This window comes from Jaculus jaculus, chromosome 7 (genome assembly GCF_020740685.1).
Source record: "Jaculus jaculus isolate mJacJac1 chromosome 7, mJacJac1.mat.Y.cur, whole genome shotgun sequence".
Classification (NCBI taxonomy): domain Eukaryota; kingdom Metazoa; phylum Chordata; class Mammalia; order Rodentia; family Dipodidae; genus Jaculus; species Jaculus jaculus.
In genome coordinates this window covers 143,443,038-143,462,823 of record NC_059108.1, presented here as the reverse complement: position 1 = coordinate 143,462,823, position 19,786 = coordinate 143,443,038, and the positions used below count along the sequence as shown (strand labels likewise).

The 19,786-nt window shown below is 48.9% G+C and overlaps 1 protein-coding gene across 1 annotated transcript in view; it reads right to left on the bottom strand.

Annotated features, from left to right (window-relative positions):
* The window catches only part of Ltbp2 (latent transforming growth factor beta binding protein 2), a 119,068-nt gene that overhangs the window by 62,099 nt on the left and 37,183 nt on the right, over positions 1 to 19,786 (bottom strand). The window contains exon 4 of the mRNA XM_045153951.1: positions 655 to 845. Within this exon, the coding sequence (XP_045009886.1) occupies positions 655 to 845 (191 nt within the window). The remainder of the gene's footprint in view (positions 1 to 654; positions 846 to 19,786) is intronic.

Here is a 19,786-nt window from a genome sequence, read left to right as displayed (position 1 = left end):
GGCAGAGACAGAGCAGCCAAGGCCCTAGCGTCTGGATAGGAGCCACAGCCTCATGATCTAGTTTGGCACCCCTGGAGTTTGCAAAGGCTCAAATACTGCTTTCTGAGCTGGGCGCGGTGGCGCACGCCTTTAATCCCAGCTCTTGGGAGGCAGAGGTAGGTGGATCGCCGTGAGTTCGAGGCCAGCCTGAGACTACATAGTGAATTCCAGGTCGGCCTGGGCTAGAGTGAGACCCTACCTTGAAAAACAAAACAAGGGCTGGAGAGATGGCTTAGCGGTTAAGCGCTTGCCTGTGAAGCCTAAGGACCCCGGTTCGAGGCTCGGTTCCCCAGGTCCCACGTTAGCCAGATGCACAAGGGGGCGCACGCGTCTGGAGTTCGTTTGCAGAGGCTGGAAGCCCTGGCGCGCCCATTCTCTCTCTCTCCCTCTATCTGTCTTTCTCTCTGTGTCTGTCGCTCTCAAATAAATAAATAAAAATAAAATTAAAAAAAAAGAAAAACAAAACAAAATACTGCTTTCTGAGTGGCTGGATGAGTGAGGGACAAGGTGACAACTCAGCTCCTCCAGGAATAGGAGGGGAAGGCAGCGGTGGGGCGAGCATGGATCACATTAAGACACCCTGGTCCTCTAGGTCTTGAGGTGAGGCAGCCTTACCCCAGGTGGGTGAGAGGTGGTCCACGTGTGCTGCCTGCTGGGGGACATCTCTTTGCTCAAGTCCAAGTCCCGCAGGCAAGGCATTGGAAGTCAGCTGGCCATTGGCAGCCATGGCTGGATAACGGCGGACGGTCCTGGACGGCCCCATGTGCTGCTGTGGGGTCCGTGTCCTGCTGAGGCCACTCAGCGTCCTGTGGAGATGACCATGGGCCAGGGGTTTGCATCTGAGGGGCAGCAGCCACGTGCATTCCCTCTCATGCGGTCAGCCCACGCACCTGCCTTTGTCCTGGAAGAACGCCCTCCACTCGGCTGCCTCCTCCCTACCCCACTTGCAGTCTCCTGGATGTGGAGACGCTCCCAGGACTACACGGCCATCGCCGAGGGAGGAGCCACCCCTACGTGGAACGGTCAGGTTTGCTCTGGCAAGCCGCTCGCATCGCCGGGCCTCAGGACCCTGGACTGCAGCACGATGGCAGCAGAGTGTCCTGGGTGGCTCTGACATTCTGGGGCTCTTTGAGAGTCCATTCAGTGGGCCGGCTCTGCACTGAAACTGAGGCCTGGACCTGCCCTCTCTAACTCCCCTCCCTGCCCCCAGAGTGGGCACTGATCCCAGGGCCATGTCCACACTAGGCACATGCTCGATTGCTGAGCTACATCCCCAGCCCTGTTTGAAATTTTATTTTGAGACACAGTCTTGCCAACGTAGCTCAGCTGGCCTCGAACTCACTATCCTAGTTCAGCCTCCCCAGTGCCGATTTACAGGCGTGTGTCACCACATCTGGCTCTGTCACCTCTTAATGTGAATTCCCTGTGGAATGAATAGGTGCACAACAAATACACAGTCATGTATTATTCAGGAGCACAGCCTACCATCTACCTCTAGCTTATGACTTTAAAAATAACATAACAAGGCTGAAGAAATGGCTTAGCGGTTAAGGCGCTTGCCTGAGAACCCTAAGGACCTAGGTTTGATTCTCCAGGTCACATGTAAGCCAGATGCACATGGTGGCGCGTGTGTCTGGAGTTCATTTGCAGTGTGTAGAGGCCCTGGCGTGCCCATTCTCTCTCTCTCTCTCTCTCTCTCTCTCTCTCTCTCTCTTCCATCCCTCTCTCTGTCTCTAATAAATAAACATAAATCTTTAAAAAAATAATAGTAACATTTAAGGAGAAAACATGAACTCATCATCTCCTATACCAACACAGCAGATACTTTTGCCTATTTTCCTTCAAAGTCGACTCAGTGGTGAAGAGTTCTTCCTGCAAGCACAAGGACCTGAGGAGACCCGAGGGACTATCCCATTCCATCCCACAGACCCACATAAACAGATGGATGTGGCCGTGTGCGTCTGAAACCCCAGTCCCAGAAACCTGAGAATCTCCAGAGCACACGACAAAACACCAGGATCAGCAGGAGATTCAGCCTCAAGTACAAACATGCAGGAAAGCAAGGGAGGAGGACAGCTGATATTCTGTTTTGGCCACCACACCACGTACGAGGTGCCACATGGACACCTACATGTGCATTCACTGCGTACACATACCATACCATGTGCACACACACACATGTAAAAAAAATATTCCTAGGCTGGGGCTCAAAGAATAAACGCATTTGCTTGTAAGGCTGACAGCTAGAGTTTAATTCCCCAACACCTGTGTAAAGCTGGATGCAAGATGGTGCACACATCTGTGATCTCAATGTGGGTAAGGCAATGGAAGGTGGAACCAGGAGAATCCAGGAGCTTGCAAGCCAGCTAGACTCTCTTCCTCACACACACATGCCACCAGCAGCAGCAGCAAAAAAAAAAAAAAAAAGAAGGCAGGGCTGGAGAGAGATAGCTTAGTGGTTAAGGTGCTTGCATACAAAGCCTAAGGACCGAGGTTCGATTCCCCAGAACCCATGTAAGCCAGATGCACAAGGTGGTACATGTGCCTGGCATTTGTTCACAGTGACTAGAGGCCCTGGCATGCCCATCCTCTCTCTTTTTGGGTTTTTTTTTTTTTTTTTTGGTTTTATGAGGTAGGGTCTCACACTAGTCCTGGCTGACCTGGAATTCACTATGTAGTCTCAGGGTGGCCTTGAACTCACAGCGATCCACCTACCTCTGCCTCCCAAGTGCTGGGATTAAAGGCATGCGCCATCACACCCGGCTCGCTCTCTCTCTCTTTAATAAATAAATAAAAATAAAATATTTTTTTAAAAAGAAGGCAGAGGAGAAAGCAAACATCTGGAGGCTATCCTCTGACATCTGCACACATGCTGTTTACATGAGCCCATACATGCACACACATCATACACATACGCACACACATAAATTTTTTAAAATCTCTTAGGGCTGGGCGTGGTATACACACCTTTAATCTCAGCACTCAGGAGGCTGAAGTCAGAGGATCACTACATAGTGAATTCCAGGTCAGCTTGGGCTAGAGTGAGACCCTACCTCAAAAAAAATTTAAATTCTTTGGGTGATTTATCATACTATTTAATTCGATTTCATATGTTTGAAAATTTTTTTAATTTTTATTTATTTATTTATTTGAGAGTGACAGACACAGAAAGACAGATAGAGGGAGAGAGAGAGAATGGGTGCGACTGGGCTTCCAGCCTCTGCAAACGAACTCCAGACGCGTGCGCCCCCTTGTGCATCTGGCTAAGGTGGGACCTGGGGAACCGAGCCTCGAACCGGGGTCCTTAGGCTTCACAGGCAAGCACTTAACCGCTAAGCCATCTCTCCAGCCCTGAAATTTCTTAATAAATATCATATGGTCTATATTGTGTAAATATATTTGAAAATATATAATCACAATACATGTAATTGAATACTAGATAATATCCTATTAATATGTACAACTTTTATAGTTTTGTATTTTATTTATTTATTTATTTATTTATTTATTTATTTATTTATTTGAAAGAGAGAATGGGTGTGCCAGGGCGTCCAGCCACTGCAGAGGAGCTCCAGATGCACGCACCATCTTGTGCATCTGACTTATGTGAGTCCTGGGGAATTGAGCCTGGGTCCTTTGGTTTTGCAGGCAAGTGCCTTCACCGCTTAGCCATCTCTACAGCCCCCAACTTTTATAGTTTTTTTGTATCAGTTAAAATAAAAAACAAGGGCTGAGAGATGGTTAAGTGGTGAAGGCACTTGCCTGCAAAGCCTAAGGACCCTGGTTCAATTCCCCAGTATGCATGTAAAGCCAGATGCACAAAGAGATAAATGCATCTGGAGTTTGTTTGCAGTGGCTATAGGCTCTGGCATAACCATTCACTCTCTCCTTGTAAATAAATAAATGGGTCCTGGGGAACAGAGCCTCAAACCAGGGTCCTTAGGCTTCACAGGCAAGTGCTTAACTGCTAAGCCATCTCTCCAGCCCTGACTTTGAATTTTTAAAAAATATTTGGCCGGGCGTGGTGGCGCACGCCTTTAATCCCAGCACTTGGGAGGCAGAGGTAGGAGGATCGGCGTGAGTTCGAGGCCACACTGAGACTGCATAGTGAATTCCAGGTCAGCCTGGTCTAGAGTGAAACCCTACCTCCAAAAACTAGAATTTTTTAAAAAAAAAAGTATGTTTATTTGAGAGAGAGAGGGAGGGAAAGAGCAGGGAAGATTCAGACAGAAAGAGGGAGAATGGCACACCAGGGCCTCCAGCCAATGCAAACGCATTTCAGACACATGCACCACCTTTTGCACCTGTCTTACACAGGTCCTGGGCAATCAAACCTGGGTCTGTAGGTTTCTCAGGCAAGTGCCTTAACCGCTGTCATCTCTCCAGCCCCGATTTTGAAATTTTCTTCATGAATCTATTTACTGCTTGTGAAAACTTTCTGCCTGTGTCCTTTGACAATTGCTTGAGTTGTTTATCTCATAAACTTGAACAGATGGTCTGCATGTGTATTATTGGGCAACTTCCGCTGTAAATACCCTGCCATGGCCGCAGTGTGTATGAACCACTGTATACACAGAGCATCTGGGTTGTGGTGAACGTGAGCACACGTGGACATCGATGCTGAGAGCAGCTAATGACTTGCCCAACGTTGACTGAACAGCTCACTAAATCTAAGCACTGGGGTTCCAGCCAAGGCAGCCTGATTCCAAAGCCTGTGCTCTGTGCCACCCAACAAACCAGACCGCACTCCCGTGGGAGCCCAGCCTGGAAGCCTTTGCTTAGGTCTCTGGGGTGCCCTGGCCCCTGGCAGGTCCCACCTCTCATCTTTCCGTTGGATTCTGTGCCAAAATAGGGTAAGGCCTGAGACTTTGCTCCTTCCTGCCCCCAAAGCTGTTGGGTTCAGATGCCCAGGCCAGAAGAACTCTCCTAGCAGAAGTCAAAACTGAAGGATATAGGGCTAGAAAGATGGCTTAGTGGTTAAGGTGCATGCCTATGAAGCCTAAGGACCCAGGTTTGATTCTCCAGGTCCCATGTAAGCCAGATACACACGGTGGCACATGCATCTGGAGTTCGTTAGCAGTGGCTAGAGGCCCTGGCATGCCCATTCTTACTCTCTGTCTCTCTCTCTCTCTCTCTCTCTCTCTCTCTCTCTCTGTCTCCCTTTCTCTATCTCTAATAAATAAAGTTTTTTAAAAATGGAGGATGTCAAAACCTGGTCACCCATCTACCCCTAGGCCTTGCCCCAGACTTCTAACACTCCTGGTCTCCATGGCCCAGGCCTTGGCTCCTGGGAACCTCAATGCTGCTCTTCCTTCTAGGACCACCTGCAGCACATCCTCCCCTGCTTCCCATCTGGGGGCTGGGGTAGGAGAGATCCTGTAGCTCTGAGGACTATAATGGGAACCTCAGGCTCCTGCTCTTCCTTCCAGGCCAACCAGCTACAGAAGAAGCAAAATCCTTCCAATGACTTCCAAGAAAACCGCCCGAGAGAGAGGTATGCAAGCTGACGTGTCGCCAGGAGACTTCTGTTGGGGTGCCAGGCTGGCACCAGGACTCAGGTTAGTATCAGGACCACAAAGTACCCCAGAGGTGAAAGAACTAGATCCCATTTGCTCAGACCACCTACCACTTTTTTTTTTAGGTAGGGTCTTGCTGTAGCCCAGGCTGACCTGGAATTAACTATGTAATCTCAGGGTGTCCTCAAACTCACAGCAATCCTTCTACCTCTGCCTCCCGAGTGCTGGGATTAAAGGCCTGTGCCACCACGCTCGACTCACCTGCCACTTTCTTTTTTTTTTTAATTTTTTTGTTTATTTATTTATTTGAGAGTGACAGTGAGAGGAGAGAAAGTGAGAGAGAATGGGCGTGACAGGGCCTCCAGCCACTGCAAACGAACTCCAGATGCATGCGCCACCTTGTGCATCTGGTTTACCTGGGTCCTGAGGAATAGAGTCTCTAACCAGGGTCTTAGGCTTCACAGGCAAGCGCTTAACCGCTAAGCCATCTCTCCAGCCCACCTGCCACTTTCTTGAACAAGACCTTGACAAACAGCTCTCCAGTCCAGCTCAGATGCAAGTTGAGAGGGGATCTTTCTTGGTGGCTTATTGTTTGTCATTGTTATGCTACAGATGATGTCACTGATTTCTCTAGTGGAGCTGAGTGTTAATGACATCAGCTGAATTGCTTCTCAGAGAAGAAAACCAAGCAACCATATCGTGCCTTCCTGAGTCAGAGAGAGGACATGATTGTGCAGAGGCGAGAGGATGGGCCTGGGCTGGACAGATATTAACTGACCCGTTTCCTTCCTAACGGTGTCCTTTGGGCAAGTGCTTGACTCCTCTGAGCCGAGACTCAGGAATAAAATGAGAGGACTAAGAGAAAAGCAGGATTATGCAATTATTCTGCAAGTCCAAGTAAATGGTCACAAGACGAAAAGTGTGCCAGAACTTTGAAACTGCACAAAGGGATAAAAAAAGGGGGGTTAACTATAGTTCGGACTAAATAGCTCCCCTAAAGCCAAATGAGAAAATGAGACTGAGTCACTTAAAATTCTTCCTCATCTAAACTTGGAAATAAAAAGATTAACAACAAAGAAAAGGGTCATGCTGTCCAACCATCTTTAAATGTAAAGGGATAACGTCTAATCTGGTGTTAACACATTTTTAACACAGTCCCCCAAGCCCCATGCACTGTCATTTACTGCTGCGACGGTGTGAGTTAAATGACAGACATCAAAAAGTCCTATTGCGGAGAGGATCACAGCAGAGTAAAGGACAAAGCTCCCAGTTCCACACCGGACACTGAGAGCATTGGCAAGAGACTGCTCTCCCCGTCACATACCCTACCCGGTGCTCAGAGGTGGGCAGGGAGAGAGGGCAGCATATGGAGCTTTTGGCTCAACGCTAGGCTCCTGGTGGTCTCCAAGTGGCAGTGGCTGTCATCAACCACTTAGAAAAAGCCACAGGCAGCTGGGCGGGTGTGGAGACCGTGAGCCGTGTAGTTTGTCCCTCTTTGACCTACTATTTTTGTGCGCATTTCCTAAAGCATATCACAAGCTGAGACCTGGCTGCACGGTTCACCCTGGTCTCAGGATATAGGACATCTCGAGAAAGGTCTGGTGCCGTGTTTGGTTCAGTGTGGTCCAAAGAGACAACTTAAGAATAACTGGCTGGTGGTAGCTGAAGCAAGGACAAAACTCAGTGAGAACCGGACTGTCGTGGACAAGAGCCCATAGAGAGGCTCCAGCTGGTTTTTCCCTCCAGAGAGGGTCTCTGGCTGAAGCTGGAGCTCACGCCGCTTTTCAGTGAGCGTGGCTGACCAGTGATCCCAGTGATCCTCCTGTCCCACCTCAGTGCTGGGGTTTCAGGCACCCATGACCATGTCTGGCTTTTTTTCTCTGCATGGGAGAGGGTATATGCACGGGTATGTGTGAACCACGCACACATGTGGAGGATGGAAGAGAATGCCGGGGGTCTTCCTCTATCACACTTCCACGATATTTCCTTGAGACACAGTCACTGAAGTTGGACCTGTCGATGCCAGTCAGACTGGCTGACCAGCAAATCCAGCAATTCTCCTGTCTCATTTCCCCCTCTTCCACTCTACTCCAGCACTGGGGTCACAGGAATGCATGGACCCACACAGCTTTTCGCATGGGTGCTGGGAATCAAACTCGGGTCTTCATGCTTCCTTATGTGAGCGTACATAGCTCTTAACCACTGAGCCATCTCCCCAACCCAACTTTATTATTGTGTTTTTTCTCTTGATGGACCATGAAAAGCTTGTCACAAGCCCATACCAGGCCAAGGGAGAGCCACTGGATTCCACAAGGCAGATCTGTGACTTCTGACTCTGAGACACTTTCAACCAGTTTGGAGTGGGGAAAAAAAAAAAAAATCCTGTATCAGGGCTGGAGGGATGACTTAGTGGTTAAGGCACTTGTCTGAGAAGCTTAAGGACCTAGGTTCGATTCCCCGGTGCCTACTTAAGCCAGATACACAAGGTGGCACATGCAGTACCTAGAGGCTCTGGTATGCCCATTCTCTCTCTCTCTCAAATAAAATAATATTGTTTAAGAATCCTCTATCAGATAGCTAGAACCTTCAGACCCAAAAAGAGGCCATTCTGTTAAATGTGCAGGGTGTCCCACCCACCTGTCCCTTGGAGTAAGGTTTTCAAACAAGGACATAGAGGCACAGGGGTTATGGGCTCCATGCCTCCACCCGTCCATGCTCCCCCTCCCCTGGATGTCCAACTCTATCTAGTCTATACAGATTTCAGTCTTTGGGGCTTCTAAGTACTATTTTGCTTGAAGAGTCTTGGCTGCTAAAAGAAAAAACAGTCCAATATCAGCAGAAGGTGACAGAACAGTTACAATATTAATGCCATGAACTGAGCTCTGATCCAGGTACCTCACCTTACCCACGTCACCGTAGTCAATGAAAAAAAGTGAGCTGCATTGCTGTGCGTGGTGGCACATGCCTTAAATCCCAGCACTCGGGAGGCAGAGGTAGGAGATATTGTCATGAGTTCGAGGCCACCCTGAGAATACAGAGTGAATTTCAGGTTGGCCTGGGCTAGAGTGAGACCCTACCTTGAAAAACCAAAAAAAAAAAAAAAAAAAAAAAAAAAAAGTGAGCTGTAGGATTCTGTGGCTAGTACACTTCTTCCAGTTTTATGTTTTAAGAAAAACTCCCTGCCAGTCTGGAAGGATCTCAGTGGGGATGGGAACACCTGTGTATGTGCAACTGCACCTTTGGACTTTGCATATTTCAATATTTTGGGATTATGCATCATACAGTATAAACATTTATTCTGTCACCGAAGTAAGTCTCTATTCTTCTTAGAAATTCCATTTGGGCCAGTTGTGGTGGCGCATGCCGGTAGGATATTGCTGAAGAAATTCCATTTGGGCTTCAGCTTTTATTTTTTTGTTTTTTTGAGGTAGGGTCTTGCTCTAGCCCAGGCTGACGTGCAATGCACTATGTAGTCTCAGGGTGGCCTTGAACTCACGGCGATCCTCCTACCTCTGTGCTGGGATTAAAGGCGTGCGCCAGCAGGCCTGGCCTAAGAAACTCCATTTGATGCATAAGGCAGGGGAGGCTCAGCAAAAGCATGGTCAGCAAATATCGAGGAGCTATGAGGACTGTGAGGCTGACAAAGGCCCAGGTGCCAGGTGCGTGAAAGAGCGTAGCTCGTAGAACTCCAGAAGCACGGGCTGGAGAGATGGCTTAGCTGTTAAGGCGCTCGCCTGCGAAGCCTAGAGACCCATGTTCAACTCTCCAGATCCCACATAAGCCAGATGCACAAAGGTGAGGCAAGTACAAGGTGCACATGCCCACTAGGTGGCGCAAGCGTCTAGAGTTCAATTGCAGTGGCTGAGGCCCTGGTGTGCCAATTCATTCTCTCTCTCTCTCTCTCTCTCTCTCTCTCTCTCTGTAAATAAAGATAAAACAACAACAACACTCAGCCGGGCATGGTGGCGCACACCTTTAATCCCAGCACTCTGGAGGCAGAGGTAGGAGCATCACCATGAGTTCGAGGCCACCCTGAGATTGCATATTCCAGGTCAGCCTGGGCTACAGTCAGACTCTACCTCAAAAAAACCAAAAACTAAAAAATTAATGTAAGAAATGCATGGAGGTGGGGGTGCCTGCCATAGTTAGAGGAGAATAAAGGGTTAGGGTGTTTGTTTGTTTGTTTGTTTGTTCTCCCTTTGTGGGTAGGGCGGGGTAGTATGGTGTGGGGGGCATGCATATATACGTGCCCTTGTGATGCCCCTCACACTCATCTGTGGCAGGGTCACTTGCCTGCAGAGGACAAACGGCCCCATCGCTTTTCTGCCTGGTCTGGTTTTGAGCCTGAGTCTCCTTTTCTACTAGTTTCCGAGCTTGTGGGGCTCTGAAGATGTTCTGGGCTCTGCTCCCCTGTGGAGTGGGTTTACTGGCAGGCGTGGCCACACCCGGCTGTTTTACATAAATCTGGATCTTTGAATCCCAGCAGTCTCAGCACCGCTCCCTCGGCTCCTCTTACTTCTGCAGGAAGCGCATAACCACTGGGCCATCTCCCAGCTCCAAGAAGTGCAGTCTTAATAACTTATTTCTACATTTTTATATGTGTGTGTGTGTGCAGGCAGGTTTGTGTGCACGCCATGATGCTCCTGTGGAGGCCAGAGGACAGCCTTGGGATGGTGGTCGTCTCCTTCCACCTTATTTGAGGCCGAGCCTGTCTTACTGTTTTGCAACTGGGAAGACCACTTCCGATCACCTGCAAGTTTCCATGTTCCAGGTTCCACCTCCCACTGCTGTAGGTACATTGTGACTACAGACGAGTAGCCGACTTTGCATCTGGCTTTATGTGGGTGCTGGGGATCAAGCTTGTGTCAGCAGGCTTACAGAGCAAAGTGCCTCTATCTGCTGAGCCATTTCCCTGGCCCCAAGAGCACGTTTTCAAAACACAGACTGGAGGAAGGGGAAAAGAAACATTGACCAGTTAGTGCCTACCAGGAGGCAGGCATCATGCCAAGTGCTTAATGCTGTATCTCACTTAGTCAAACAACTCTATGTTCAAAAACCTCTGCTCGACCCAAACCACCTTAAACAAAGTAAAAAAAAAAGACGAATGACCAAATGGGAAAAATATGTGCAGTCCTATCATAGACAAAAGATGAATCTTCAAACATCCAAAGAGTTGTGAGAAGCCGAGAGGACAGAGACCAACAGCTCTGAAACACAAACGCATCGAATGGCCAGGCGTGGTGGGTGGCGCACGCCTTTAATCCCATCACTCAGGAGGCTGAGTGAGGAGAATTGCTGTGAGTTCAAGCCCAGCCTGAGACTACATAGTGAATTCCAGGTCAGCCTGGTCTAGAGCACCAAGACCCTACCTCGATAAAACAAAATAGAACAAAACAAAATCCATCAAGGATAGGAACAACCCGCTCACAAGGAAAGAAACCCAAATGTGTTTGTAAACAAGGACATACGCTCAACGTTCCTCCCAAGAAGACACGGGCAAATGAAAACTACTATGTTTAATCCATCAGATTAGCAAAAGGCCAAGAAAAGCCCCTTGTTGAGACTGTGCAGAGGCAGGCACGCTCAGACTGATGTTGCCAACAGGGTGTAAATTCACACATAACTCTTAGAGAGCCGTCTGGCCACTTCTGCTCACAGCAGGACATACAGAGACACCGCTCAGAGGACGATGCATGGGCGATTTGACTGTGGCTCCACCTTTGTGACCTGCCTGCAGATAAACCTCTGGAAGCTGTGCTGCTGTTCTGCCCGGCCCCCGCCCCCACCCCCATCTGTGCATCCCCAGCAGCTGTGAAGGTGGTGTCCAATGGCTCACACCTGTGACTTCTGAGTCCCACTCTCAGCCAATGGGGAGCACCTGAGAGGTTCCTCTCACCACCACGACTGCACAGCCAACGATGGCCACCAAGTGGAAGTTCAAAGGACACAGCCCTCCTTGTCCATATGGGACAGCTTTGGATGCTCCATCCTCAATCAGACCAAAACTTGATTTCCTGGGGACTCGATCCTTGCTTGGCTCCCTCCACTACGCCACGCTACTTTCCTCTCACCTGTAGACCTTCCCCAATAACTTACACATGCCCAAACCTTACCTCTAGAGGCCCTGACCTAAGGCACTTGCACATGTTCAAAATGATAGAGATGGCCTAGTAGTTAAGGCACTTGCCTCAAGGCCTAAGGACCCAGGTTCGATTCCCCAGTACCCATGTAAGCCAGCTGCACAAGGTGATGCATGTGTCCAGAGCTCATTTGCAGTGGCTAGAGGTGCTGGAGCACCCATTCTCTCTATCTGCATTTATCTCTCTCTCTTCTCTCACTCTCAAATAAATATTTTTTTTTAATGTTACATAAAGCCAGGTATGGTGGTGTATGCCTTTAATCCCAGCCCTTGGGAGGCAGAGGTAGGAGGATCACTGTGAGTTCGAGGCCTAGGAAAACCAAAAATAATAATAATAAAAATATTAATAATAATAAATAAAATAACAAAATGTGTTGCTGATTCAAAATAATGCTGCTATGAAAAAGTTTATTTATGTATCTTTTTTTTGAGGTAGGGTCTCACTCTAGCCCAGGCTGACCTGGAATTCACTATGGAGTCTCAGGTTGGCCTCGAACTCAGAGCGATCCTCTTACCTCTGCCTCCTGAGTGCTGGGATTAAAGGTGTGCACCACCACGCCGGGCAGCAACACATTTGTATGGAATGGAAAAGACTGAAGTGTCCTTCAGTAGAAAATTGGTTAAAAAAAACAAGCTTTGTGCACAGAATATAGTCAGGTGCCCTGAAAACAGAAGCAGCTCTTTCCCATTAGAAAGAGCCACTCTCCAAGACACACTGAAATGTGACAAAACAACCCCAACCCACCCACTGATTGTTTATATACAGGATATGACCTACCAATGGTCTTTACATTGTGAAATAATTGCAAAAATAGCTAAACGAATATTATTCCTTGACATGAGAAAATAATGTAAAATTCCAATGTAAGTTTCCATAAATAAGGTTTCCTTGGAACACAGCCACCCATTGTCTATGACTGCTTTGCTCTCCAGCGTCTCAGCTGAGTACTTGCAGAAACCATGTGTCACAGGAAGCTGAAACTATTTACCATGCGGCCTTTTATGGAAGAAGTTTTCTGACTCCCGGTGTATGAGGGCATGTCAGCTTTTGGGTAAAAATATAGGAAATGTAGATACAAGTTGTGTTGGCTTGCATATTCATAAGGTGACTTTGGAAGGGCACACGGGGAAATCAAAAGCAACGGTTACTTACCTGGAGAGGTATGGAACAGGAAATGGGAGCAGAGGCTCAACCCACTGCAACTTAACGAATACTTTACACTGTGCTGGGCTCTGTGCCAATCGTGTATGCCACACGCATTCCCTTACACAAGCATCTCCGTAACTACTAAAAATCTTTTTTTATTTATTTGAGAGAGAGAGGACAATAGAGGGAGAGAGAGACAGGGAGAGAACGGGTGCACCAGGGCCTCTGACCACTGCAAATAAACTCCAGATGCATGCATCACCTTGGACATCTGGCTTTATGTGGGTCCTGGGGAATCAAACCTGGATCCTTTGACTTTGCCAGCAAGTGCCTTAACTGCTAAGCCATCTCTCCAGCCCCAGGAATTTTAAAAAATATTTTATTTTTATTTATTTATTTGAGAGAGAGAGGCAGATAGAGATAGAAAGAATGAGAGAATGGGTACGCCAGGGCCACCAGCCACTGCAAATGCACTCCAGATACATTTGCCACCTTGTGCATCTGGCTTACATGGGTCCTGGGGAATCAAACCGTGGTCCTTTGACTTTGCAGGCAAGCGCCTTAACCACTAAGCCATTTCTCCAGCCCGAATTTTTTTTTTTGTTTGTTTTTGTTTTTGTTTTTCGAGGTAGGGTCTCACTTGAGCCCAGGCTGACCTGGAATTCACTATGGAGTCTCAGGGTGGCCTCGAACTCACGGTGATCCTCCTACCTCTGCCTCCCGAGTGCTGGGATTAAAGGCGTGCGCCACCACACCTGGCTCCGATTTTTTTTAACGTGTGTGCTGCAGGTGCACTTGCATACGTACATGGAGGCCAGAAGACAACCTTAGGTGTCATTCTCAGGAATGCCTTCCACTTTTTTTTTTTTTGAGCCAGGATCTCTCATTGGCCAGGAATTCACCAAAAGGCTCGACTGGCTGGCAGTGAACCCCCGGGACCCTCGCGTCTCTGCCGTCCCAGCCCTGGAACTGTAAGTATGTCCCACCATGCTTGGTATGTTTTCCTTAGTTTGGGGGGATCAAACTCAGTCCTCCATGCTTGCAAGGCATGGAGGCATTGACTGAGCCATCTTCCCCAGCAACCCTATCCATAATTGAAGAGTTAGACACTCATGACCCCTTTTTATATCCAAGAAAACACATCTGCAAAGTCTATACCTTACACAACTCCTACACACCAAACTTAGATTGCTATACCAGTTTTATTTCTTCCTAAACCCACTAAACCCATTGTTTGTTTCCCAAGGTAGGGTCTCACCCTAGCCCAGGCTGAACTGGAATTTACTATGCAGCCACAGGGTAGTCTTGAACTAACAGCAAGCCTCCTTCCTCTGCCTCCCGAGTGCTATGATTAAAGGCGTGCGCCATGATGCCCGCACTTTCTTTTGTTAATTAGTACCACTGTGCAGGTGAGGGTAGTGGGGCTTTGGGGGATTAAAGAACAGTTTGGATCTATATTCTGAAGGATATACCTTCTCTCCCTCATTAAAGAAGCATTTATGAGTGCCTGTCACATGCCAGGCACTGGGTCCCCAGGATGGCAAAGAGCCTCTGCCCCTCTCAGTTCCAATGTAGGCTGAATACCATGACTAAGCACCAAGCAAGCCAAGGGCCCAGCCCAGGATGGAATGAGCATTGCTAATGAGTATTAGTCTGGAGAAAGACTGGCTAGCGCTAAGCTGGAGCAGAGAAGGCAGAGCTAGAGACCAGCTACCAGGCTTTGTGGTCTAGGCTAGCAGTGACCAAGGATGGGACCAAGAAGAAGGCACAGGCTCAAGGGACGTTTAAGAAGTAGAAGGGACTGGAGAGGTGGTTCCGTGGTTAAAGGCACTTGCTTGCAAAGGCTGCCATTACAAATTTGATTCCCCGGTATCTACACACAAAATGGCATATTTCTCTGGAGTTTGTATACAGTGGCAGGAGGCCCTGGCATACCCATTCTGTCTTTATCCTCTCTCTCTCTCTCTCTCTCTCTCAATGTCTGTCACACATACATACATACACACATACATACATACATACATAATTTGTTGTTGTTTTTTTTTTTTTTTTGAGGTAGGGTCTCACTCTAGCCGAGGCTGACCTGGAATTCACTATGTAGTCTCAGGGTAGTCTTGAACTCATGGAGATCCTCCTACCTCTGCCTCCTGATTGCTGGGATTAAAGGCGTGCACCACCATACCTATTTTATACGTACATAAATTTTTTAAAAAGAAAAAGAAGTAGAGGCAGATTGAAGATTGGACAAATGTCCAGAAGCCAGGCTTTTTTTTTTTTTTTTTTCACTTTCGTTTTTCCTTCCTCTCTTCTTTCCTTCCTAGATGAGACAGAGGGAACGAGAGAGAGGGTCTTATGTAGCCCAGGCTGACCATATTCTTTTGGTCCTCCTATCTTCACCTCTCAAATTATGGAATTACAGGCTCGCACCCCCGTGCCTGGCTAGGAGCCCAGGTTTCAATCTGGGAAATCAAGAAATGGAGGCGGGCTCCATTTGGGACCCGACGGGTGTTTGTTTAGTACTTCGCGGAGGGGTAGTGGGTTAGGCAGTGAGGAGGTGGTGGCTGACCACACTCAGGGAGGGAATGAAGAACAGAGTCCCTGCTGGGCTCAGGCACAGCTCTGCCAATGCCTTCCGATTTCAGGAAGGGAAAATCTGTTAATGAGCAGAATGGTCTCAGTTTTAAATTACACTCCCATAAATCCTCCTCCAACCTTTGGTACCTGCTACTGCTTGTCTACCAGGGCATGATTAAACAAACGAACAAGCAATAAATGAACGTTACTGGAAAAATATGGCAGCAGCCCATCATGTTTCACTCAACACTTTGCCTTTTTATGAGCATGTGAGTGTGCCTATAGCTGGATGGGTGTGTTTCTTTCCCTCCCTCTTTCTTTCTTTCTTTCTTTCTTTCTTTCTTTCTTTCTTTCTTTCTTTCTTTCTTTCTTCCTCTCTCTCTCTCTCTCTCTCTCTTTTCTTCCTTCGCATGCACAGATGATCATCATAGTTTCTGCTAATAAAACTGTTTCCAGCTAATTCTAATGATGGGACTAACTGTATTGATGGTTCATGGTATTTCATGTGAGTTTCAGGTGCTTTGACACCTAAACACGTTAATAAATACGTGCGGTGGCTCACGTCTTTAATCCCAGCACTCGGGAGGCAGAGGTAGGAGGACCACCATGAGTTCGAGGCCACCCTGAGACCACATAGTGAATTCCAGGCCAGCCTGGGCTAGAGCGAGACTCCACCTCGAAAAACCAAATAAAAAAGAAAAGAAATACCTGAGTGAGGAGAGAATAAAGAAGGGGAGAAAGAGTTATGGAACCTGGAGGTTTAGAAGCCAGTCAGGGAAGAAGCTATGAGGAACATGAGTGGCAGCAGCCAAAGAAGGGGACGAGGAGGCAGTGGCGGAGAGAAAGCAATCCCAGCATCCTCTGCTTCTGGCCCAAGAGGCAACAGCTGCTCTTTCCTGTGACCATGGGCCCAACTTGCTGCAGGTTAGCAAGCCTCGGAGCCTCCCCAGTGGCTCGGTCTTCCCGGGGCTCTGAGTGCTAGCGAGGCTGAGGGGTGGCACGGGGGCAAGCAGAGCACCGCTGCCTGTCTCCCTGGCTTGCCAGCTAGAGCTCCTGCCACACAGATCAGGTGGCCCTTGGCTGCACCCCAGAGACCTGTAGTGAAGAGGCATGCGTCACGCAGTGTGCTCGGTGGGCAGTGCCCGGTGGGAGCCTACTGTTGCGTCCTCTACACTAGTTCCCTCACACCCTGAAATGTTGAGACCCAACCCTGCCTAGGTACCCCCCAAGATCACTCCTGCTGCTGTGCCCGAGTGTCCATCCACCCAAGCTTTCAGCCCAACTAGGTAGCCAGAAGCCCCCAGTCAGTCTGTCTGTCACACCCCTTGCTCTGAGACTCTGGGCCTCCAGCTCTTTCCATGGCCACATCCAGGTCTAAGGGGATTGCAGCTCTGGCACGGCGACCCCAGGGGCTACCTCTGCCAAGATGGGGTTGGGGGGGGGATGGAACATGAGGGAGTCTCTCCTGGCCAGAACTGTTCCTTGTTCTGCTTCCCAGCCAGCTGGGGAAGAACAAGGCATCCCTGTTTCCAAGGCAGGTACTTAGGAGGCAGAGGGCCATTCCAGCTCTGCTTGTGCTGGGGAATGTCAGGAAATGGGATCGCAAGTCCCCGCCTAAGGCCACAGCCCCACGTCGAAGGCAGCCCTGACGTCTTCCCTAATAGCCTCATCCCTCATCTCTACCCTCCATGCCCTCATGCCTCTGCTATCTGTGAAGAGATTTTACCCAGCAACCGCCTTTGTAGGGTTCCAGGATACCATGTGGACAGCCTTTGCTGTTCTACTCCCTGGGAATGGGGCGCCTCGGGGCTTGAGGTGGGAAGAGAAGCAGTTTGGATGGACTGCCTGGGGCCCAGAAAAATAGTCCTCATTTTCTACCTGGCTTGCCTAAGTGACAAACTCCCATGGGCAATAATACCCCTGTTCCTCCACCAGGAGGAAGACCCAGGCCCTCCAGGAGCCCTCTGCCCCCTCCTAGACCCAGCAGGGTTACACTGGGTCTAGGCCAAAGACAACCAGCCCACCCGCAGAATGGGGGGAACTGGGTCTTACTCTCCTTATATCCTTGATGGAGTCCCCACCACAGTGCTAGGCCCTCAGCTGCTGCCCCCCAGACAGTGACCACGTGGAGCTTGTAACTTCTGGGCAGTTCTCCCACTCTCCCACCTCCATCCCATAGCCAGGGCCAGAACACTGTGAAAGTATTGTCAGCTCATAGGGGAAGGAAGCTAGATTTCACTAATTCATCATGCAAACCCACCAAGGTGCATTTAGGAGGCCCTCAAAAGGTACACCGTCTCACCAGACACTATGGGGAGGGCACCTTGCCCATCAAAAGCGAGCAAAGAGGCAGGAGGTAGGCCAGGCTAGTAAACCTGTTTCTGTGACAGAAATCGCCTCACTTCCTTTGAGGGAACATTAGCATGGTGCCAGGACAAGGTGACCAGAACACAGACGACATTTCGGCCCCGTTCATCTCATGACCGGTGCCTTTGGTGCACATATCCATACGCAGCAGCCCAGGGACGATATCCTGCACATGAGTTTTCCAGAACAACCCAAGACAGGAAACTCAGGGAGCCCCATGACCAAGGAAGCTGTTCAGCCCAGATCCCTAGGTCTCCAAGCGAGTGTGCCCCTAGCATGTCTGGAAGAACCTTTCCAGGGCTGGGGGTGTAAGCTGGCAGACAGACATAGGTTCAGAGATGAGCTATCTGGTGAAAAGGAAAACAGGAGACACCGAGCCAACAGCGGAACCGTGCTTGTTATCACCAGGCCATTCTGAGCATTTCCCGTATGTTCACTCATGTAATCGTGATCGAAATTAAGATGTAGGTATTATCGGGCATGGTGGCACACACCTTTAATCTCAGCACTCAGGAGGCAGAGGGAAGAGGATCTCTGTGAGTTCAAACCAGCTTGAGATTATATAGTGAATTCCAAGTCAGCCTGGGTTAGGGTGAAACCCTACCATAAAAAGCAAACAAACAAACAAAAACACAAAAGAAGGTAGGTCTTATGCTTATTTTACAGAAGAGCGATGAGAAACGAAGCAAGGCAATTTGTCTAAGGTCACACAGCTCATGCGTAACAGAGCTAGGAAGCAGACACAGGTACCCTGTGGACGTTCTGGTTCTAGAACCTGTGCCCTAAACCTTGAAACTACATGGCTGTTTGAGAACTGCATTTTGGGTTTGAGCTGTAGAAGGCTGAATCTGGGCATCAGCCTATTGACCTCAGAATAAAGGAGAAGAGTTGCAGAGGTTACCTGCCCCCCCCCCCCCGCCAAGAGCTGATAAGGTTAAAAGTACTTTGTGGTAAGACAGTCGTTGGAAACTCTTCCCCCACAAGTCCCCCAGCTGCCCACACCGCCCAGGGGGGCTTCCTCCGTGTCTCTTGGAATACACGCAAAAGCCTTCCCATGGGCTGGTGGGGCTGTAGCTGTTTGTGCTGCCAGATCACTGGGCTGGAGCTCTTAGAGGCAAGGCATGAGTCCAAGCCATCTAGTACGCCTTGTGCCTGGAAGAAAGGAAGGGGAGGAGAGAGAGAATACAGGGTGAAGGGAGAGAAGGGCAGAAGGTAAACAGGCTATGTCTGAACCCAATCCTTCTCAGGGTCTAACTTGGAGCTTATCCCCCCTTTTGAGTATCCTCTCCTGTAACTGGCCTAAAAAATTCACCCAGGACACACTAGAATGTATGGTGGGGGATGAACAAGTAGTGTGGGTTTCACATAGGACCTAATTGAAGGGAACCCCTTCTTTTTTTTAAATATTTTTATTTATTTATTTATTAGAGACATGGGGGGGGATAGAAAGAGAAAGAATGAGCGCTCCAGGGCCTCTAGCCACCGTAAACGAACTCCAGACACATGCGCCACCATGTGCATCTGGCTTACGTGGGACCTGGAGAATCAAACCTGGGTCCTTAGGCTTCGCAGGCATGCGCCTTAACCGCTAAGCCATCTCTCCATCCCAGGGAACCCCTTCTTAGCACAGGAAGCTAGGAATTCCGAACTGAAGGACCAAAGGTGTGAACAGACATGTTGCGGGAGACCTGATCAAGGCCTGGGTGTCCCCTTGAATGCTGGATCTAGGCAACTCCTTGTGCTACAGGACAAATTCAAAGACAGGAAGCTAGCTGAGCTCAGAGAAGACTGTAATGAGGGTTGTCTCGCTGCAGCTTCTCCTCTGGGTATCCGCTGCCCCAAGGCAAGTGGCTGAGGTGACGTGGTGGGGTCTGGAGGTCACGGTTCTTCCTACAGAAGTCATCTTGATCAAATACAGTAGTCCTCCCTTATGTGCAGTTTTGATTGCTGCAGTTTCATTGACCTGAGGTCAGCCTCAGTATGAAGATATTAAGTGAAAAATTC